General features: G+C 38.0%; 1 protein-coding gene across 17 annotated transcripts in view; it reads right to left on the bottom strand.

The window, feature by feature from the left end:
* Positions 1–23,807, bottom strand: part of LOC123506365 (SLIT-ROBO Rho GTPase-activating protein 1-like) — a 273,604-nt gene that overhangs the window by 12,875 nt on the left and 236,922 nt on the right. For 14 of the 17 annotated variants that reach the window (XM_045258414.1, XM_045258413.1, XM_045258419.1 and 11 more), the window contains 10 exons: positions 23,427–23,648; positions 22,062–22,364; positions 21,822–21,940; positions 21,399–21,556; positions 20,620–20,832; positions 20,167–20,272; positions 19,299–19,395; positions 14,943–15,138; positions 3,292–3,336; positions 2,222–2,402 (listed from right to left, as the gene is read on the bottom strand). In XM_045258414.1, the coding sequence (XP_045114349.1) occupies positions 2,222–2,402; positions 3,292–3,336; positions 14,943–15,138; positions 19,299–19,395; positions 20,167–20,272; positions 20,620–20,832; positions 21,399–21,556; positions 21,822–21,940; positions 22,062–22,364; positions 23,427–23,648 (1,640 nt within the window). The remainder of the gene's footprint in view (positions 1–2,221; positions 2,403–3,291; positions 3,337–14,942; positions 15,139–19,298; positions 19,396–20,166; positions 20,273–20,619; positions 20,833–21,398; positions 21,557–21,821; positions 21,941–22,061; positions 22,365–23,426; positions 23,649–23,807) is intronic. The other 3 variants (XM_045258415.1, XM_045258417.1, XM_045258416.1) reach the window with 3 other exon arrangements.

Below are 23,807 nucleotides of genomic sequence, written 5' to 3'. Positions count from 1 at the left end.
GAGGTGATACTCGTAGTGTCTGGCATGTAGGCATACATTTCTCATTCTTTTTCTCAACCTAAACCTTCTAAACCTTGGTTTAACACAGCCTGTTCTCATGCTATACATGATAGAGAGGTTGCCCACAAAAAGTACTTCAGCCTTCCATCTCCTGAATCTCATGCACTTTATATTTCTGCCCAAAATCATGCCAAGTCTGTTCTTCAACTTACCAAACACTCCTTCATCAACAGAAAATGTCAAAATATTTCCAACTCAAACTCCCCTCGAGACTTCTGGCATTTTGCCAAAAACATCTCTAATAACTTTACTTCCCACTTTTATTTCATCCTGATGGCACCACTGCCATCTCTTCTGTCTCTAAAAGCTGAACTCTTCTCTCAAACCTTTGCTAACAATTCCATCTTGGATGAGTCTGGGCTTGTCCATCCCTCTCCTTCTCCCACTAACTATTTCAGGTCTTCAATCAAAATTCTTCGTAATGATGTTTTCCATGCCCTCGCTGGCCTAAACCCTCGGAAGGCTTATGGACCTGATGGGGTCCCTCCTATTGTTCTAAAAACTGTGCTTCTGTGCTTGCACCTTGCCTGGCCAAACTCTTTCAACTATGTCTATCGACTTCTACCTTTCCTTCTTGCTGGAAGTTTGCCTACATTCAGCCTGTTCCTAAAAAGGGTGACCGTTCTAATCCCTCAAACTACCATCCTATAGCTTTAATCTCTTGCTTGTCTAAAGTTTTTTAATCTATCCTGAATAGGAAGATTCTCAAACATCTGTCACTTCACAATCTTCTATCTGATCACCAGTATGGCTTCCGTCAAGGTCACTCTACTGGTGATCTTCTGGCCTTCCTTACTGAATCTTAGGCAACCTCTTTTAGAGATTTCAGTGAAACTTTTGCTGTTGCATTAGACAAATCAAAAGCATTTGATAGAGTCTGGCATAAAGCTTTAATTTTTAAACTGCCTTCCTACAGTTTCTATCCTTCTCTCTGCAATCTTATTTTAAGTTTCCTTTCCAACTGTTATATTGCTGCTGTGGTAGATGGCCACTGTTCTAAATCTATTAATGGTGGTGTTCTTCAAGGTTCTGTCTTGTCACTCACTCTCTTTCTATTCTTCATTAATAATCTTCTTAACCAAACTTCTTGCTCTATCCACTCCTGCGCTGATGATACCACCCTCCCTACATCTTTCCACGTCCTTTCAAAGACGTCCAACCTTTCAGGAAGTCAATAGATCACGCAGGGATGCCACAGAATGCCTGACTTCTGATCTTTCTAAGATTTCTGATTGGAGCAGAGAAAACTTAATTTTATTCAATGCCTCAAAAACTCAATTCTTCCATCTATCAACTCGACACAACCTTCCAGACAACTATCCCCTCTTCTTCAATGACACTCAAACTGTCTCCCTATTCCACAATGAATATCCTCGGTCTGTCCTTTACTCATAATCTTAACTGGACACTTCACATCTCATCTCTTGCTAAAACAGCTTCTATGAAGTTGGGCGTTCTGAGGCGCCCCCGCCAGTTTTTCTCGCCTCTCCAACTGCTTACTCTATACAAGGGCCTTATCCATCCTTATATGGAGTACTCTTCACATGCTTGTGGGGTTCCACTCACACAGTTTTATTAGATAGGGTGGAATCAAAAGCTTTTTGCCCCATCAACTCCCCTCCACTGAATGAGTGTCTTCAACCTCTTTCTCATCAACGAAATGTTGCATGTCTTTCTATCTTTTATCATTACTTTTATGCTAACTGCTATACTGATCTTGCTAACTGCATGCAACCCCTTTTCCTGCGGCCTCGCTGCAGAAGGCTTTCTTCTTCCTCTCATCTCTTTTCTGTCCAACTCTTTAATGCAAGAGTTAACCAGTACTCTCAATCATTTATACCTTTCACTGGTAAACTCTGGAATTCCCTGACTGCTTCTGTATTTCCATATTCCTACAACTTGTCTTCTTTTGAGAGAGAGGTGTCAAGACAATTTGCTCCCTTATTTTGGCTAACCCATCTTATCTTTTTGAGAAACGGCATCAAGTGGGCCTTTTTTTTTTGTGTGTGTGTGTTGCCCTTGGCTGGCCTCACTCCTACACACACACACACACACACACACACACAATATACAAAAATAGTTTAGGCTGCTGGTGGCAATGCATTTGTTCTTGACACTTTTTCTAAATGCCTGAATTCAACAAATACTATAAACAACAAACCTGATTTTGAGGAGGATATATTTGTCAGGGATGAGGCCCTGCTTGCCCTGGAATGAGCCGCGCCACCAGTCACTGGACACCTGGGAGTGCAGCACCAGCACATCTCCCTTGTTGAAGCTCAACTCTCGTTCAGACCGAGCCAGGAAGTCAAACTGCGCTATGGCTTCTAAGATTTCACTTTCTGTTTGAAAAAATAATCGTAACTGAAGTTCTGAAACTTAATTAATCTTCATAGATAATAATTATTAATCTTTGAAAATGCACTTTTGTACAACTTTATTTTCTTTCAAATAAAGAAAATCCAAGCATTGTAGGTATAAAAATATGTATTAGACATAATAATAACATGTTCACTTGGGATTTCATTTAAATGTATATGGTCATACTATAAGATTTTTAAAACTGAAGAGAAATAAAGTGCATACAGTTATGTACTGTTGGTAATAAACAACCATCAGTGTTTAATGGAATAACAGTAAGATTTTTGCTTTTAAATACCACATATCGTCTGCATTGAGACAGAGAATCCACAAATCTGTGAGAAGCCAACAATAGTTAATCTCATTGTAGGGAGAAAGCAATAGAATTTTCTTACATACAGTGATTGCTTCATCACTCAGATACAAACAATACTTTATTATAATTCTTTTCATAAATCTATGAATATTCAATATACAATTGACACAAATTTATGATAATAATATAATTTAAGGCATTGAAATGGTGTTAGGCTCCTCTACTGGTATGGATAAATTTTGCTAGACAACAACAATGAACTTTGGGACTACATCCACTCTGATGGTCATGCAAACCATGCAGACAATAACACTGACACTACCTTAAACCTAGGAGACAAATTATTAAATAGTCCAGTTTCATGCAAGCTATATAAAAATTATATTCAAGAGAAAACCAGCACACTTCTCCATATGACAAAGAACAAAATGAATATTATTATTTCTTTATTTCTGTTAACTGGCAGTCTAAGACTACTTCAGCTTTAATGAAAAATACTTTATTCTTACTCTATGAAAGCTTAATCTTGGGAACTATGATAAAATTTAACTTACTTCCAAATATCTGAAGGGCAATATCTTTGTCTCTAAATACTGAATCTGCAAGGGAAGCCACAGATAGTCAAAACCATGCAAACACAATCAAAATATTTTGATGAATAACTACATAAAAGAGCAACAAGAAAAGCATCTTAATATCAACAATTACAAAGAATAAAAATAAAGCCAAGCAAATGTCCACATAAAATGTATGACTACATATACAACCCCATCATACATATTTTACTGTTGCACAAAGTTATACACATAACTGTCGAAGTACAGGCTCTGATTATTCTTCACTACTTAATGTGTTCATCTTATAAATGTTCTGGTGGTTAAGTACATAAAAGCGGCACCACATGAGAGCTTTTACCGGTACCTCCCAGCATCTAGATGCCAGTAGTGGCATCTACCAGCATCCTATCTCCTGAATCCCAGACCTCGCTAATGATCAAACCCTTCCAGCATCTTTGTTTGTAAACACTGCCATACTGGTCGATGAACACTCACATACTTGTGAGATATTTTGAACAAGAAATGAAAAACCAATTACATAAATAGATAAATCAAAAGTGAAGGAAACACGCTGCTGAAATGACTCACAGCTCTCATCATCCTCTATGGTACCTTCACGCAGCATGCTCTCTTCTCTACGTTGAAGCCACTATCTTGCCCAGACACGTTTTCTGCGCCAAATTCTTTATATAACTAGTAAATTAAGATCAATAATGGCTAGTCACCTCATAGTTCATGGCCCCATTTGTTTTGGTTTAATGAGGAGACACTGAGGCATGGGATCATCACTCGTGTGACGAACTTGCCTGTAGCTGGAGTGAAATATTGCTGATACCAGCACCTCAGAGCATCATCCTGCCAGAAAAATACTTCCGTGTGATGCTGCCTTTAAAATATGACTCTATTTACCCTGAAAATTACTCAAATGATACTGAAAAACAATCAATATTTACTAATAAAAAACTATTTCAACATACCTTCTACATATACATTTTTTAAGGCTAAGGAAGATATTATACTTCAGTTTCAATGATCAAAATTGATAATGCAGTTTAGTATCCACAAATGAAATATGAATAAAAGCTTAGCAGATGCACAGACACACATTTGTGGAACAAGTGGATAAATCAGGAGCCTGTAATGCTTCGTCAGCCTTTCTAGGAGTGAACATACCCAACATCTAAAACTCTTAATTTGGATGAATAAATAAGAATAATAAAATATAGACTGAAAAGAATAAAATCAACAAAAGTGTGTGTGTATCTATGGTTGCCTGTTGGTCACCCAGCCAGCCTTCTTCATTACAGAGCAAGATCAGAGCTCCTAGACCGATCTTCGGGTAGGACTGAGACCACACCACACTCCACACACCCGGAATACAAGGCCACAACCCCTCAAATTACATACAGTATCTACTTGCTGCTACATGAAAAGGGACTATACATTAAGAGGCTCACCCATTTGCCTCGCCGCACCTGGGACTCGACTTTTCAGTTGTAAGTTGAGTGTGCTAACCACTACACTACATGTATGTATGTATGTGTGTGTGTGTGTGTGTGTGTGTGTGTGTGTGTGTGTGTGTGTGTGTGTGTGTGTGTATTTACCTAGTTGTAGTTTTACAAGGCCTGGGCTTTATGCTCGTGTGGCCCCGTCTCCATATCTACACTTATCCAATCTTACTTTAAAAGTATGCACACTTGTTGCAGACACTACTTCTTCATTTAAACTGTTCCACGTCTCAATACATCTCTGCGGGAAACTATATGTGTGTGTAATTCACTGTTTGATCTGCTGCAGTCTCTGACGAGACAGCCAGACGTTACCCTACGGAATGAGCTCAGAGCTCATTATTTCCGATCTTGGGATAGGTCTGAGACCAGGCACACACCACACACCGGGACAACAAGGTCACAACTCCTCGATTTACATCCCGTACCTACTCACTGCTAGGTGAACAGGGGCTACACGTGAAAGGAGACACACCCAAATATCTCCACCCGGCCAGGGAACCGAACCCCGGTCATCCGGCTTGTGAAGCCAGCGCTCTAACCACTGAGCTACCGGGCCGTGTGTGTGTGTGTGTGTGTGTGTGTTTACCTAGTTGTATTTACCTAGTTGTAGTTTTACAGGGCCTGGGCTTTATGCTCGTGTGGTCCCGTCTCCATATCTACACTTATCCAATTTTTCTTTAAACCTATGTACACTCTTTGCTGATACCACTTCCTCACTCAAACTGTTCCAAGTCTCAACACATCTTTATGGAAACTAAATTTTTAACATCTCTCAGACATCGTCCTTCCTTAGTTTCTTACTATGCGATCTTGTGCTTCTAAAGTCATATTCTTCTCTCAGGATCAGTTTCTCATTATCCACTTCATCCATTCCGTTAATCAATTTATAAACTTGTATCAGATCCCCTCTCTCTCTTCTCTGCTCCAAGGTTGGTAGATCCATTGCCTTTAGTTTCTCTTCATATGCCATCCCTTTAAATTCTGGAACCATTCTTGTAGCCATTTTTTGTAGTCTCTCTAATTTTCTTATGTGTTTCTTTTTATGGGAGTCCACACAACTCCTGCATATTCCAATCTAGGTCTTATTTTAGTACTTATCAATTTCTTCATCATTTCCTTGTCCATATAGTGAAATGCTACTCCAATATTCCTTAGGAAATTATACGTCTCTCTGAAAATTCTATCAATATGGCTAACCGGTTGATTATTTTCTTCCATTGTGTGTGTGTGTGTGTGTGTGTGTGTGTGTGTGTGTGTGTGTGTGTATTTACCTAATTGTATTTACCTAATTGTAACATACGGGAAAAGAGCTATGCTCGTGTTGTCCCGTCTCCATATCTATTAATGTCCAGCTTTTTCTTAAAATCATGAATATTCCTTGCGTTGACCACTTCCACGTCTAAACTATTCCATGCTTCCACCCTTCTATGAGGGAAGCTATATTTTTTCACATCTCTCCTATAAGTGGCCATTTTAGTTTTTTCCCATGCCCTCTCGACATTCTTCCATTCCACATACACAGATCTTCCCTATCCATTTTTCCATGCCAATCATCACTCTGTATATTGCTATCAGGTCTCCCCTTTCTCTTCTGTTTTCCAGGGTTGGAAGTTGCATTCTTTTCAGTCTGTCTTCATAAGTCAAATCTCTTAAGTCAGGCACCATTTTCGTTGCAGCCCTCTGTACTTTCTCTAGTTTCCTTATGTGTTTCTTTAAGTTCGAGCCCACTGTATTGTTGCATATTCAAGCCTCGGTCTTATCATTGCAGTAATTATTTTCTTCATCATTTCTTCATCTAGATATACGAACGCCACTCTTATGTTCCTCAATAAGTTCAATACTTCTCCAATTATTTTGTTTATATGTCTCTCTGGCGATAGGTCATTGGTAATTGTCACCCCAAGGTCTTTTTCTTCATGACTGGTTTTATGTCTTCATTTCCTATCTTGTACATACTCCTGATTCTTCTTTCACTCTTGCCAAACTCTATTTTCTTGCATTTTGTCGTGTTGAACTCCATTTGCCATGTACAGCTCCATTTCCATATTCTGTCCAAGTCTTCCTGGAGTAGTTCGCAATCTTTGTCACATCTCACTTTTCTTAACAATTTTGCATCGTCTGCAAATAGGCTCACATAACTGGACACCCCATCCACCATGTCATTTATGTAGACTGAACATTACTGGTGCCAACACTGATCCCTGTGGAACTCCACTCTCCACCAATCCCCATTCTGATGGTCTGTCCTTAATTATTGTTCTCATTTCTCTTCCTACCAAAAGTCTTCCATCCATTTTAGTAAACTGCCATGCACTCCTCCTACCATTTCAAGTTTCCAGATCAGTCTCTGGTGTGGTACCTTATCAAAGGCCTTTTTAAATCCAGATATATTCCATCAGCCCAACCATCTCTTTCCTGTATTACATCTATCACCCTCGAATAGTAACATATCAGGTTTGTCGTGCATGAACGCCCTTTCTAAAACCAAATTGACACTCACAAAGTATGTCATTTTCTCCAAGAAGTCTGTCCATCTATTCTTCACCACCCTCTCACACATCTTAGCTACCACACTTGTAAGTGACACTGGTCTATAGTTCAATGGGTCTCTCTTGTTACCTGATTTATAGATTGGGACAATGTTAGCTCTTTTCCAGTCTTGGGGCACTACACCTTCCCTTAATGAGGCATCAATTACTTCACAAACTTTTTCTGCCAATTGCTCCCTGCATTCTCTTAAAATCCATCCTGATACCCCATCAGGTCCCACAGCTTTTCTCACTTCTAAACTCCCCATCATGTTCTTGATCTCCTCCACAGTTACTTGAAACTCCTTCATAATCCCTTTCTGTTCCATTACCAGTGGTTTGTCAAAAGCAGTCTCCTTTGTGAATACCTTCCGAAAGCATCCATTCATAGCCTCTGCCATTTCCCTGGGATCTTCACTGTATACTCCATTTACTTCTAAACTTTCAATACTTTCTCTATTTTTGATGTTGTTGTTCACATGTCTGTAAAAAGCCTTGGTTGGTCTTTACATTTATCAATTATATCCTTTTCTTGTTTCTTTCTTTCTTCTCTTCTAATCAACACATATTCATTTCTTGCTCTTTTGTAACTTTCCCACTGCTTAATCCGTCTTTTCCTTCTCCACCTCTTCCATGCATCCTCTTTTCTTGTTCTAGCCTTTTCACATCTATCGTTAAACCAGTCCTGCTTTCCAACTTCTCTATGTTGTCTTATTGGTACAAATTTTTCTCACCTTCTTTGTATATTTTTATAAATTCCTTCCACTTTTCATTTGCTCCTTAGCACTCTTGAATTTCATCCAATTTGTCTCTTGAAAGAATTTCTTTAGGTTTCCAAAATCTGTCTTGGCATAATTCCATCTTCCCACTTTATATTCTTCATTTCTTCTAGATTTCTCTTCATCTATCACCTTGAACTCCAAAACTGCATGATCACTCTTTGCTAAAGGGCACTCCACCCTCATCTCCTCAATGACCATTGGCTCTGTACTAAAGACCAAGTCCAGTCTTGACGATGCTCCCTCTCCTCCAAACCTAGTATCTTCTTTGACCCACTGAGTTAACACATTTTCCATTGCCAGTGTCAATAGTGTATTTCCCCATGTTGTCTCTGATCCTTCCATTGACCAGTCCTCCCAACACACCTCTTTACAATTAAAATCTCCCATCATTATAGTTCGTTCACAGCCACCCAACATTTCTTCCAGACATGTTCCTGTATCACTTATCATTTCTTCATATTCCTGTACTGACCATGCATTTGTCTTAGGTGGTACGTACACCACTATGTAGTGCCTCTTTTTCCTTCATTAGTTTCTGCTCTGATCTTTAGCACTTCTGCCTTTCCCATACCTTCTTTCACTTGATCCACCTTTATATCTTTTTAACCAGCAACATCACTCCTCCTCCCATCTTACCTACTCTATTTCTTTTCCAAACATTATATTTCCTTCTCCAACCATCATCAGGTCTTCTCCCTCTCTCAGTTTTGTTTCAGTAAGACCCACAATATCTGGGTTCTTGTCCCTCAAGTAATCGTTGAGTTCTAAAATCCCGATATCACTCCATTTATGTTGGAATACATTACATTCGCTCATGTAAGTTTCTTTAGTCCTTTCTTGCTGTACTTTTCTGGGTTATGAACCACTTCCTCAGTCTCATATCCAAGATTCTCCAGAAAAACTCTTTCTTCTCCTCTTCTGTCCTCTCTTCATTTTTTCAAAGCCTCCTTTCTCAACTCATTTAACATTTCTCTTTCCTTTTCACCGAGATCTCTTCTCAACCAAATCTTCCTTGTTGTTTCCTGCTGGGCTAGCCTCCATGACTTCTCCACCAATTCATCTACATCCTTTTGTGACTTAAGTTTGATTCTTATTGGCCTCATACCTTCTCTTGTGAACTTTCCAATTCTATGGAAGTCCTCTATTTCTTGTACTAGGTCTTTTCCTCCTCCTGCACCACATTAATGATATTATTTATCACCTTTTTATGTTTTCTCTCTCTCCATTTTACTCGGTGTCTTATCCTCCTCCACACCAAATATCACCACACATCTCTTTTTGTCTACAGTTTCCCTCACCAATGTCTCATTTGACTTAATAACCTTCACCACTTTCTCAGCAATCTTCTCTTCTATGATCTGTTGATCTATAATTTCAGCAAGGCCCAAAGTTTTCTCCCCAGACTCTTTGATTTCCTTTTCCAGACTTGCAACTTTGTAATTTACCTCCTTTCTTTCCACTTCCTGACTTTTTTTCCATTCAGCCTGCTTCTCCATCACTTTTCCTAGAGATTCTCCACATTTGTCGCAATTCACTTTAATTAACTTAACTTCCTCTTTCAGTATTTCATTTTTTTTCTTCATATCGGCACACTCTTTCATTACATTGTCATCACTCGTTTCCAGGCCCCCATACTTTTCAAACAGTTTTTCAATTTTAGTGTGTGTGTGTGTGTGTGTGTGTGTGTGTGTGTGTGTGTGTGTGTGTGTGTGTGTGTGTGTGTGTGTGTGTGTATTTACCTAATTGTATTTACCTAATTGTAACATACGGGAAAAGAGCTATGCTCGTGTTGTCCCGTCTCCATATCTATTAATGTCCAGCTTTTTCTTAAAATCATGAATATTCCTTGCGTTGACCACTTCCACGTCTAAACTATTCCATGCTTCCACCCTTCTATGAGGGAAGCTATATTTTTCACATCTCTCCTATAAGTGGCCATTTTAGTTTTTTCCCATGCCCTCTCGACATTCTTCCATTCCACATACACAGATCTTCCCTATCCATTTTTCCATGCCAATCATCACTCTGTATATTGCTATCAGGTCTCCCTTTCTCTTCTGTTTTCCAGGGTTGGAAGTTGCATTCTTTTCAGTCTGTCTTCATAAGTCAAATCTCTTAAGTCAGGCACCATTTTCGTTGCAGCCCTCTGTACTTTCTCTAGTTTCCTTATGTGTTTCTTTAAGTTCGAGCCCACTGTATTGTTGCATATTCAAGCCTCGGTCTTATCATTGCAGTAATTATTTTCTTCATCATTTCTTCATCTAGATATACGAACGCCACTCTTATGTTCCTCAATAAGTTCAATACTTCTCCAATTATTTTGTTTATATGTCTCTCTGGCGATAGGTCATTGGTAATTGTCACCCCAAGGTCTTTTCTTCATGACTGGTTTTATGTCTTCATTTCCTATCTTGTACATACTCCTGATTCTTCTTTCACTCTTGCCAAACTCTATTTTCTTGCATTTTGTCGTGTTGAACTCCATTTGCCATGTACAGCTCCATTTCCATATTCTGTCCAAGTCTTCCTGGAGTAGTTCGCAATCTTTGTCACATCTCACTTTTCTAACAATTTTGCATCGTCTGCAAATAGGCTCACATAACTGGACACCCCATCCACCATGTCATTTATGTAGACTGCGAACATTACTGGTGCCAACACTGATCCCTGTGGAACTCCACTCTCCACCAATCCCCATTCTGATGGTCTGTCCTTAATTATTGTTCTCATTTCTCTTCCTACCAAAAGTCTTCCATCCATTTTAGTAAACTGCCATGCACTCCTCCTACCATTTCAAGTTTCCAGATCAGTCTCTGGTGTGGTACCTTATCAAAGGCCTTTTTTAAATCCAGATATATTCCATCAGCCCAACCATCTCTTTCCTGTATTACATCTATCACCCTCGAATAGTAACATATCAGGTTTGTCGTGCATGAACGCCCTTTCTAAAACCAAATTGACACTCACAAAGTATGTCATTTTTCTCCAAGAAGTCTGTCCATCTAGTCTTCACCACCCTCTCACACATCTTAGCTACCACACTTGTAAGTGACACTGGTCTATAGTTCAATGGGTCTCTTTGTTACCTGATTTATAGATTGGGACAATGTTAGCTCTTTTCCAGTCTTGGGGCACTACGCCTTCCCTTAATGAGGCATCAATTACTTCACAAACTTTTTCTGCCAATTGCTCCTGCATTCTCTTAAAATCCATCCTGATACCCCATCAGGTCCCACAGCTTTTCTCACTTCTAAACTCCCCATCATGTTCTTGATCTCCTCCACCGTTACTTGAAACTCCTTCATAATCCCTTTCTGTTCCATTACCAGTGGTTTGTCAAAAGCAGTCTCCTTTGTGAATACCTTCCGAAAGCATCCATTCATAGCCTCTGCCATTTCCTGGGATCTTCACTGTATACTCCATTTACTTCTAAACTTTCAATACTTTCTCTATTTTTGATGTTGTTGTTCACATGTCTGTAAAAAAGCCTTGGTTGGTCTTTACATTTATCAATTATATCCTTTTCTTGTTTCTTTCTTTCTTCTCTTCTAATCAACACATATTCATTTCTTGCTCTTTTGTAACTTTCCCACTGCTTAATCCGTCTTTTCCTTCTCCACCTCTTCCATGCATCCTCTTTTCTTGTTCTAGCCTTTTCACATCTATCGTTAAACCAGTCCTGCTTTCCAACTTCTCTATGTTGTCTTATTGGTACAAATTTTTCTCACCTTCTTTGTATATTTTTATAAATTCCTTCCACTTTTCATTTGCTCCTTAGCACTCTTGAATTTCATCCAATTTGTCTCTTGAAAGAATTTCTTTAGGTTTCCAAAATCTGTCTTGGCATAATTCCATCTTCCCACTTTATATTCTTCATTTCTTCTAGATTTCTCTTCGTCTATCACCTTGAACTCCAAAACTGCATGATCACTCTTTGCTAAAGGGCACTCCACCCTCATCTCCTCAATGACCATTGGCTCTGTACTAAAGACCAAGTCCAGTCTTGACGATGCTCCCTCTCCTCCAAACCTAGTATCTTCTTTGACCCACTGAGTTAACACATTTTCCATTGCCAGTGTCAATAGTGTATTTCCCCATGTTGTCTCTGATCCTTCCATTGACCAGTCCTCCCAACACACCTCTTTACAATTAAAATCTCCCATCATTATAGTTCGTTCACAGCCACCCAACATTTCTTCCAGACATGTTCCTGTATCACTTATCATTTCTTCATATTCCTGTACTGACCATGCATTTGTCTTAGGTGGTACGTACACCACTATGTAGTGCCTCTTTTTCCTTCATTAGTTTCTGCTCTGATCTTTAGCACTTCTGCCTTTCCCATACCTTTTTCACTTGATCCACCTTTATATCTTTTTAACCAGCAACATCACTCCTCCTCCCATCTTACCTACTCTATTTCTTTTCCAAACGTTATATTTCCTTCTCCAACCTTCATCAGGTCTTCTCCTCTCTCAGTTTTGTTTCAGTAAGACCCACAATATCTGGGTTCTTGTCCTCAAGTAATCGTTGAGTTCTAAAATCCCGATATCACTCCATTTATGTTGGAATACATTACATTTCGCTCATATGTAAGTTTCTTTAGTCCTTTCTTGCTGTACTTTTCTGGGTTATGAACCACTTCCTCAGTCTCATATCCAAGATTCTCCAGAAAAACTCTTTCTTCTCTTCTTCTGTCCTCTCTTCATTTTTTTCAAAGCCTCCTTTCTCAACTCATTTAACATTTCTCTTTCCTTTTCACCGAGATCTCTTCTCAACCAAATCTTCCTTGTTGTTTCCTGCTGGGCTAGCCTCCATGACTTCTCCACCAATTCATCTACATCCTTTTGTGACTTAAGTTTGATTCTTATTGGCCTCATACCTTCTCTTGTGAACTTTCCAATTCTATGGAAGTCCTCTATTTCTTGTACTAGGTCTTTTCCCTCCTCTTGCACCACATTAATGATATTATTTATCACCTTTTTTATGTTTTCCTCTCTCTCCATTTTACTCGGTGTCTTATCCTCCTCCACACCAAATATCACCACACATCTCTTTTTGTCTACAGTTTCCCTCACCAATGTCTCATTTGACTTAATAACCTTCACCACTTTCTCAGCTATCTTCTCTTCTATGATCTGTTGATCTATAATTTCAGCAAGGCCCAAAGTTTTCTCCCCTGACTCTTTGATTTCCTTTTCCAGACTTGCAACTTTGTAATTTACCTCCTTTCTTTCCACTTCCTGACTTTTTTCCATTCAGCCTGCTTCTCCATCACTTTTCCTAGAGATTCTCCACATTTTTCGCAATTCACTTTAATTAGCTTAACTTCCTCTTTCAGTGCTGCATTTTCCTTCTTCATATCGGCACAGTCTCTTTTTACATTGTCATAACTCGTTTCCAGGCCCTCATACTTTTCAAACAGTTTTCAATTTTACCTTCTAACTCCAGAATTTTCTTCACATAAGCGCTCTTCTCCATTATTCCTTGAAACCCTGTGAAGTCTGATTCCTCTTTCGAGTTCACGGCCGCCATGTTGCGCAGACGTAAACAAACCAGCTGATGGCTCAAACGCAGGCTACAGTTTATATTTACCTTCACTGGACATTATTTTGCTAATCAACAGTTAACATGACTATATGGAGACGGGACAAACATTACCAGCTCCTTTCCCACCTTGGTTACTCTTAGGTAACTGTAGAATTATAGATGATTGCTCTGGAGCTCAGCGACCACCTCCGCCATCGACGATGTCCCGTGTGTGTGTGTGTGTGTGTGTGTGTGTGTGTGTGTGTGTGTGTGTGTGTGTGTGTGTGTGTGTGTGCGCGTGCACGTAGGATGGATTAAGATGCACCCTGAGACAGACAAACTGATAAAGGCCTAGGATTACCATTACCACCATTGCCACAATACATTTCACCATCACTACCATTCTCATAATCATTAATACTTTTAGCACCAATTGAAGTTGATGGCATTACAGTGAACTGAATTGATAGGTATCCATATTTGTTACAAGGTGGTCAATCATTTCAGTATATAAAAAGCAAATACATTAATTTAAAAACTACAAGGATCCAATGCTAATAATGGATGGCCATCAAACTTCTTCCTCTCTTATAAACACACTAATAGCAACAGTGAAAGTGACATAATGGTCTTCCTACAATGAAAAAAAAAAAAAAAAAAAAAAAAAAACTATCTCATTCTATTACTAAGGTGAAATATTGCTCTGTGACCAACACATTAGCAGCAGCTTATAAGTGTACTAATATAGAAGATAAATGATAAAACAGGAAAAGCTGTCTTTCTTTCATTTTGCTATAATGTTATAAAACAAAATATTGGAAGTAAAAATTTTCAAAAACCAAAAAAATAAGTGATCTAAGAAAATGTGATTATAAAATAAACAAAATTGCTTTTAATTTTCTTTCATAAAAAGTTTGGCTGATCTATCATTGCTAGTGCATTTTTTTTTCTTTTTTCAGGGTTAAGTTTCACTTAAGGCAAGGAATCATAACCACAAAAAAAAAAAAAAAAAAAAAAAAAATAATAATAATAATAAATAATTAATTAATAAAAAAAAAAAAAAAAAAAAAAAAAGTGGATTGTTAATCAACATGGAAGACTAAAGTTACGATCAAAAAACAGTTACAAAGACAAGTTTTTTCCAACAATGTTATACACCACAAGGACTCGCACAACTATTACAAACTACACTCAACATACACAATATGCACAAGGATAAAAATTTTACACACTTAATTTTAAGATGAAGCTTTAAGTTACAAATGACAACCATGAGCATTGGTTAGACAGACACTCACCATCCTCTGACTGGCCTGGCTCTGAGTCCACTTCATCGGGATTCTCGGATGGTGCATCACAAGCTTCCACCTCCAGGTCTATGGAGTCACGGGAAATGTACTTCTCATAGACATGGCCGCCATCACCAGGGAAGATGTCTTCACTAAAGATGATGATGTTCTTGATGAGCTCATTCACCAGATTCTGATACTGAACCTGAAGAGATATGGATATCCAGTGTTTTTTTTTTTTTTCATGTAAGAGGAGAGAACAGGCTTGGGCAACAAAAACAATTAAACAAAAAGACCCACTTACTATGGTATTTGTTATAAAAAAATAGAGTAATGGGAAAATATAAAGACAAGAAAAAATATCACAGCCACTGGAAGCTTTTATGATTATTAAGATAGCAAAACTGAGAAAATATGCATGTGACAAATGCCTAAACAACATGCAGTGGAACCTCAGTTACCAAAAGCCTTCCTTTTCTAAAAAAATTTTGAGCTCATGATTGCTTAGGTTGCCATACCATAATTATTCAGGTCCTTGATTTTTATGTATCTGTAGGAAAGATAGGACTTCAATCTTTGAAATGTTAAATGAGTTCCTACTGAAAAGCCTCATTTACACAAACACTTTTCAACGTTCAGTAATGGTGTGCCTCCTGTAGTTATCTCAATGACCCACAATGCCATTACCACTTCCCACCTAGCAGCTTTTCTTAGCAGCAAAATGTCAAAGTGTATTAATCACTTTCAATGGGTAGATCCTCTCTGTGTCACTCCTCACCAAACCAGTGACAAGAACACCTCCATGGTCAAAATAGTATCTCCTAATGAGTCTGGAGTCATGGATAATTTCTGGACTGGAACCATTGTGGAACAGCCATTGTGGCAATTGGAACATCTGTCAATAGCTGCTAAGACAGGGATGACAGGTGTCTGGGAATGAATCAATCCATTTTACATAAATTTCTATTGGGAAAATAGTTTTGATTTCTAGAAATTTTGGGTTTTGAATAATATTCAGAAATTAATTAATTTCAAGAACCAAAGTTCCATTGTATAACATATACAATACTGCACTGAAAAGATAAACTAAAGCATAAACTGACAGGAATGGACAAGGAGACAGGACACAGAGAGCTTAGCTCGGGCCCTGTAATACACAAATAGGTAAATACACACACACACAAAGTAAATTAGAATTAAGAGATTACATAAGGAAAGAAAATCCAGATATTGTATGCCTGGCTGAAACAAAACTAAATGAGGCAATCATAATAGATTTGGATAATAGGTATAATGTATGGAGAAGAGACAGAGAAGGTAAAGGAGGAGGAGTCATGATAATGTTAAGGAAGGAGATAGTGATCAACCAAGTGGAATGTGGGGAAGGAAAAGCAGAAGTATTGTATATTAAGATGCATATTAATAAAAAAGAGTTAACAATCATTGTAACATATGTGCCACCAAAAACAAATTCATGGACCAATCAAGAATATAAAGACATGATAGATGACACAATAAGGAGTCTAATGAGAAGCGTTAAAGAAAGGAAAAAAGTTATATTAGTAGGAGATTTCAACTGTAAAGAAGTGGACTGGGAAAATTATGAAAGTGGTATGGGGAAGAAGCCTGGGAGAAAGATTCTTGAACCTAATGATAGACAATATGATGGACCAGAGAGTAAAGGAATACACAAGATTCAGAGGAAACGACGAGCCGGCGAGATTGGACCTAGTTTTTACAAGGGGTATACAAATGAATGACAATATAAGATATAAGTGCCCATTGGGAAAGAGTGACCATGCAATATTAGAAATAGATATAGAAGAGGAAAGGAAGATAGAGACGATTCATACAAAGGAGACCGATTAAATTACAGAAAGGCTGATATTGAGAATCTCAAGAACTATTTTAAAACGTAGACTGGGAGGAGATGGAAAACTCAGAGACAATGCAAGACAAATATAACTTATTTTTGGAAATATACAAAACAGGAGTCAGGAATATGTCCCAAAATATAGACCAAAAGAAGAAGGAAAGAAAGATTGGTTTAATGCAAGGTGTGCTAGGGCAAAGGAGAAAAGAGATGGAGCATGGAAAAGGTGGAGGAGAAATAGGAATCCAACAAACAAGGAAAACTTCAAGGCAGCGAGAAATGAATATGTTAAGGTGAGGAAGGAAGAGGAAAAGAACTTCGAAAAAGATATTGTCGAAAAATGTAAGGAGCAACCAAAATTGTTCTATAGATTCATAAATGGAAAAATTAGGCATAAAGAAACAATAGAAAGGTTAAAAGGAGAGAACAGGATGGTGGAAGACCCAAAAAGTATGGCAGAACTATTAAATAAAAAATTCCAGGAGGTCTTTACTAAAGAATCCAAATTTGAGAGACCACAGGGTAATAGAGAGACAATCTATATGAAAGAGATTAAAGTAACCAAGCTTGAAATAAAAGAGTTAATGAAGGAACTGGATGAAGAGAAGGCAATGGGACCAGATGAAGTCTCAGGCAGAATACTGAAAGAATGTAGGGAAGAACTAGCAAGTCCTATATACATCATAAAATGCTCAATAGAAAATGGAACAGTGCCAGTAGAATGGAAAAGAGCTGAGGTGGTTCCCATATATAAGAGCGGAAGGAAAGAAGAACCTTTAAATTACAGACCGGTATCACTAACTAGTGTAATATGCAAGATGTGTGAAAGAATAATAAAGAAACAATGGATCGAGTTCCTTGAAGACAACAAATTAATATCAAATAGCCAATTTGGTTTTAGAAAAGGACGGTCTTGTGTAACTAATTTATTGAGTTTCTATTCTAGAATAGTTGATAGAGTACAAGAGAGAGAGGATGGGTTGACTGCATCTATTTGGATTTAAAAAGGCGTTTGACAAAGTGCCACATGCAAGATTACTGTGGAAGTTAGAGGAGAAGGGTGGCTTAAAAGGAAGCACATTGAGATGGATAGAAAATTATTTGAGGGGGAGAGAAATAAGGACGGTAGTTAAAGATATGAAGTCCAAGTGGAGAGCAGTAGAAAGCGGAGTGCCACAGGGGTCAGTATTGGCACCAATACTTTTCCTCATTTATATTAACGACATGCCAGAAGGAGTGAACAGCTACATAAATTTGTTTGCGGATGATACGAAACTGTGCAGAGTTATAAAGCAAAAGGAGGATTGTGAAATACTGCAAGAAGACCTAAATAAGATCTGGGAATGGAGTAAGAAGTGGGAAATGGAATTCAATGTGAACAAAAGCCATGTCATGGAAATGGGAAAGAGTGAAAGACGACCTGTGGGAATCTATAAGATGGGAGATGGAGTAGAACTGGAGAAAGTCAAAAGGAAAAGGACTTAGGAGTGACAATGGAAGAAAACAATCAACCAGTAAGCCATATTGATAGAATTTTTAGAGAAACATATAATTTGCTGAGGAATATTGGAGTAGCATTTCACTACATGGACAAAGAAATGATGAAGAAATTGATAAATACTATAATAAGACCCAGATTGGAATATGCAGGAGTAGTGTGGACCCCTCATAAAAAGAAACACATAAGGAAATTGGAGAGGCTACAAAAAATGGCTACAAGAATGGTTCCAGAACTTGAAGGGATGACATATGAGGAGAGACTAAAGGCTATGGATCTACCAACCTTGGAACAAAGAAGGGAGAGAGGAGACCTGATACAAGTCTATAAATTGATCAACGGAATGGATCAAGTGGATAATGAGAAACTGATCCTAAGAGAAGAATATGACACGCGAAGCACAAGATCGCATAGTAAAAAGCTGAGAAAGGGAAGATGTCTGAGAGATATTAAAAAATATAGTTTCCCGCAGAGATGTATTGAGACGTGGAACAGTTTAGATGAAGAAGTAGTGTCTGCAACGAATGTGCACACTTTTAAAGTAAGATTGGATAAGTGTAGATATGGAGACGGGGCCACACGAGCATAAAGCCCAGGCCCTGTAAAACTACAACTAGGTAAATACAACTATGTAAATACACACACACACACACACACACACACACACACACACACACACACACACACACACACACACACACTGTACAAGATAGTCAATGGCATTGAAAAGATAGACAATGAAGACCTGGTGCTATTGACAGAAGAAGATAGAGGGACAAGAGGACATGTAAAGAAGATCAGGATGAGGCAGTGTGTGAAGGATATTGGAAAATAGTTTTCCACATAGAATAGTGGAAAAGTGGAATGCACTGAGTAATGAAGTTGTTACAGCACATAATGTGCATAACTTTAAAAGAAAAATTGATAAATGAAGACATGGAGACAGGACACTATGAGCCCCCTCGAACCCTGTACAATACAACTAGGTAAATACCTGGTCTTTGTCGTCAGGGATCGGCACTAGTGTGGGACCAAAGCAGATGGCCAAGTTGTATGGGTCCATCATATTTTCATCACTGAACTCTGACAAGCTGATGGGGAGACAAGTTTTGCCATAAAGAAAAACATATGGGAAAATAATATACTAATTATAAACAACAAAAACCTGATGACACCTACAGAGGATGTGTGACATGATATAACTCATCACATCAACAAAATACTGCATGATAAACACAAACAAACACACACACACACACACACACACACACACACACACACACACACACATAGTATTTTCAATCTATTTCTAGGACTTAAACTTCAATCCACAACATGCCTATCACTTGATCAATTTCAATAATATAACTCATAAATGATCCCAGAGAAAGATAAGTCTAACCTTGTATGAGTCTTTCAATATCACAAAACTCATTGCAATCAACTATTCAAGATCCTTTTTTTAACTCCTGTCAATCTATTCTGTATTTAACCCCTTCAATACCTTCATGTATTTTCATATTCACTCTCCTTACTACTTTGGTGATTTTATACAGCTACAGAAACTTGTGTATGGATTAAAATAGTGAAGACTCTGGCCATTAATCTTCTGATCTCCACCTATCCTTCCTATTGTCAATAAGATGGTCTAATCATGCACAAATCTCGAGATAAAATTGTGCCCCAGTACTGAAGGGGTTAAATGTCTTACACAGCAAACAAATGGAACATAATTTAAAAATTTTCTGTATCTTTTGCTAAAAATTCACACAGTAGTAGATGTTTTAGTCAGAGAGATAATGAGAAAATCTAAATAGGTGGTGTGGGTATCCCAGCACTGACAGGAGTTGTGAGTGACTTACTGATTCAGGAAGGCGAAGAGGTAACGCATCACAACAAACACTGGGCGGGGAAGACTGGTCACGACATCTCTCATCTTCACTACAAAATCATGTTTTTTCTCTAAAGCTGAAACAAAAGATGGATTTTAACATACTTATTTCACTACTACTTCCTTTTCCAAGATATAACATGATATATGTGAAACTGAGAGCTGTTAATAACATTGAGCTTAACTAGCTGATTCAAGCTTATTCACAACTGCATTATCGTTTGTGGCAGCAGTTATGTGCACTCAAAAATGATCATTGACCCCAAACATACATGTGGTACCAATGTACTGGACTGGAATCTTCACTTTACTATTCTTTGCCATGATGGCTATATCTGGTAATTACAGTTCAAATCTTTCACATTCCATGAATAACCAAATACATGTACATAGAATTCCTTCAGCATTAAGAGGAAGAACTTACGAGCAATTTCCATGAACTGATCAAAGAACACAGTTGGGAAGAGCGGCTCTCTCAGCTCCCGCAAGTATAGCTTCAAAACACCAGCCACACTGTTGATGTCAGAGGCGTCAGTCACATCAGCCAGAGGATCTTCCATTCTCTCAAAGGATTCCCTAAAGTTGTTAATCTCCACTTGGGACCCAGAGACTCTGAATATCCCTTGGTGGTGCAGGCCTGGCAGGGAGATATTACATGTAAGTATAAAATACTCATAACTGTGGGAGCTGCACAATTATGAGCCTTAACCCCTTCAATATTGGAACGTATTTTTACCATCAGTTTTGTGTATGATTGGGCGATTTTTAGATTATTAAAGGTCTATGGGGGTCAGAAGATTAATATTCGAATCACCACATGAGTTTCTGAAGCTGTATAAAATCACCAAACAGTAACCTGAATGAATATGAAAGCATGTCATCGTACTGAAGGAGTTAAACAAGATTGTTTCATTGATGTGTGAAACTTTATAATCTAAAACAACTAATACAGGTTCTTTCTTACTCTCACCCACATTTCCCAACTACTTTTTCCTTGCAATAAGCTGAGAGTATTAAGTAATGATATAACAAGCATCTTCTCTATACATCTTTCCATAACAAGGAAAAAATCTCCATCACATTTTCAATAAATAAATTCAACAGTAATATGATAAAAAAAAAAAAAAAAAAAAAAGACTTGTCATGATAATTTTTCCCCAAAGAGGCTCTAATATTCACTAATGAAAGAAAGTATCTTAGTACCATAAAGGTTGATGACCCTGATGCAAGACTTCATGATGAGAGGAATCTCCTGACTAGTAGCCTCCAAATATTCTTCCAGGGACCCGCCAAAGAGCTTAGGTTGCCCCATCAGAGGGTTGCGTCCAATGCGACGCCGACGTGGCTTGTTCACCAAATTCCTGTATTGGATCAAGCAAAATGTTTGCAAAGTGATCACTTTGTCTCATTTACATCACTCCAAGAATATCAAGGAATTGCTTCAGGTCATCTTTCAAAATAACAAATTAACACCAATGATTTTGCAATAGACTTGATATTTCTTGAAAATATTATTACAAACATCATAAATTCCAATGCAATGATGAACAAATTTTAAACATCCAAGAACATTAAATTTTAAAATTTACTCCAGTAACAACTACAAGAGTCACATGGTGTTCAAACCTTGTCGGTGTTGGGGAGGAGGAGGCCTGTGTCTCATCTCCAAGTGCCTTTCTCATCAGCTCATACCTTGCTTGTAAGCGAGTTATGAGATTGCTTCCAAGGGTGTATTCACGGAATTTCTGAAAGTTAACAAGCTTTAAAAGGAGAGGAGATTGATCACAAGTATCTTTCATTCCCATCCTTGTCCACAGAATCCTACAAATATCAGAAATATAATGAATAACGACAGATAAGACTTACGCTTAAATAGAAATCCTCAGTCTCTTGTCGGTCTGCTTTCATCTTGATCATTATGGACTCGGGTTGCTTGTTGTCTGGCCTTGGCTCGTCAACAAAGTAATGGGCACAATCATAATCTCGTGTGTTGATCATCTCCATGAGGGTTTTCTCTGCTGTTTCAATGGTCTTCCAGGTCTCCTCTGACTCTGTCTTGAGGCTTGTTAGTCTGGAGACAAGATGGGCATAGCGCTTCTCCATCTCCTCCTGGACATGGCGGTTCACCACCACCTGGTTCACCTGTGTTGTGGTGGAATCCTCATGAGTCTGGCACTACACAGTGAGTGCCTGCCAAGGACTTCTCCATAGAGCGATTTAGAAAATATGTGAAAATATGTGCCACAGCCAATTAAAGAAAGATAGCATCAGTGAAACATTGCCTTGGTGTAACATTGAATAAGCATGCTAATTAAACACATTCAGGTATTTTTATAGTAGAAATAATGGTGTGCTTATACTGATTCCCTGAAGGTGAAAATATTAAAGCCCATGTTTCTGTAAGCAGTGAAAAGAGGCAGGTGCCATTTCAAAGCCCAAAGCAGTGGTGAAAAACTTTTTAAGAAAAAAAATCCTATTTAAATAGGGTTTAAGCTACAATAGCAAAACAATGTCCATCTAAAACATTGACTTTTCTTTCCAATTAGATTTTTTAAAGTTAAATATTATAATAAAGTAAAGGTTTAGAGCATATAGTCTCATTTGATATGCAAAAGCTACATTGCAAAATGATTCCCTGCTTCTTTTCTAATATATACAATTTAAAAAAAAAAATTTTTAAGAGATTCTAGGCCACACTGTTTTGCAGCATTCTAAATCCTTAGCAAGATTTTTTTTCTGCTTTATATAAATATTCTACATTTTTAAGAGAAATGATCCTTCTAGTAATATTAGCATTGATTATAACACTGATTATAACACAGGTGAGAACAATAGTTATTTAACACCACTAATTTCTATTAATAAACATATACATTTGAATACATAAAATGTTCTCATAAGCAGTTAGTGGATCAGTGAAGAACTGAAAAATTGTTAGCAATGTATATAGTACATGCCTAAAGGAGAAAAGAGAGCAAGCAAGATAAAGCAATCAAACTGAAGTATTAAGAGGAAAGCTACAAAGGATAAGAAATTTTGGCAATTTGAGTTTCGACATATAACAAGCAAACATTCATGATCAAACAGTTCATTCCAGGTCACAATCTGGCATTCTTAGAAGTGGTAGAAGTGGAAGGGTTGAGTGACCACCACACAGCTAACACTCACACAGGTTAAGGAAAACCTCAACAGGTTGTTGGCACAAAAACCCTCAGCATCAAACTTTCTCACCTCATCCCCTTTGTGTCCTTGAAACTCAAACTTCTTGGGTAACATAAAGGCAGCATTGTTGAATTCCAGGAATCTTTGTTTGTCCAAGCGAGAGTCTAAGTTGCTGATAGTTTTATTTATATCATCAATGCCTCCCTGCAGACTCCTTCGCATACACTCCTGCCCAGACACATGGGTCTTCAGGGCTCGGGCTATGCTGCTGTGGAACCCAAAGTCCATACACTGTGAAAAAAAAGAATACCTGCATGAAATGGCTTCCATGACAATGTTGCTAAAAATATCTACCATAATGTTTTATATCTCAATTGATTATGTGGGATACAAAATCTTAAAAATCTAATACATCTTTTGTAATAGTACTACACTGATCCGTTAGAGAGA

This window comes from Portunus trituberculatus, chromosome 19 (assembly GCF_017591435.1).
Source record: "Portunus trituberculatus isolate SZX2019 chromosome 19, ASM1759143v1, whole genome shotgun sequence".
Taxonomy (NCBI): domain Eukaryota; kingdom Metazoa; phylum Arthropoda; class Malacostraca; order Decapoda; family Portunidae; genus Portunus; species Portunus trituberculatus.
This window is presented reverse-complemented; position numbering and strand designations above follow the sequence as displayed.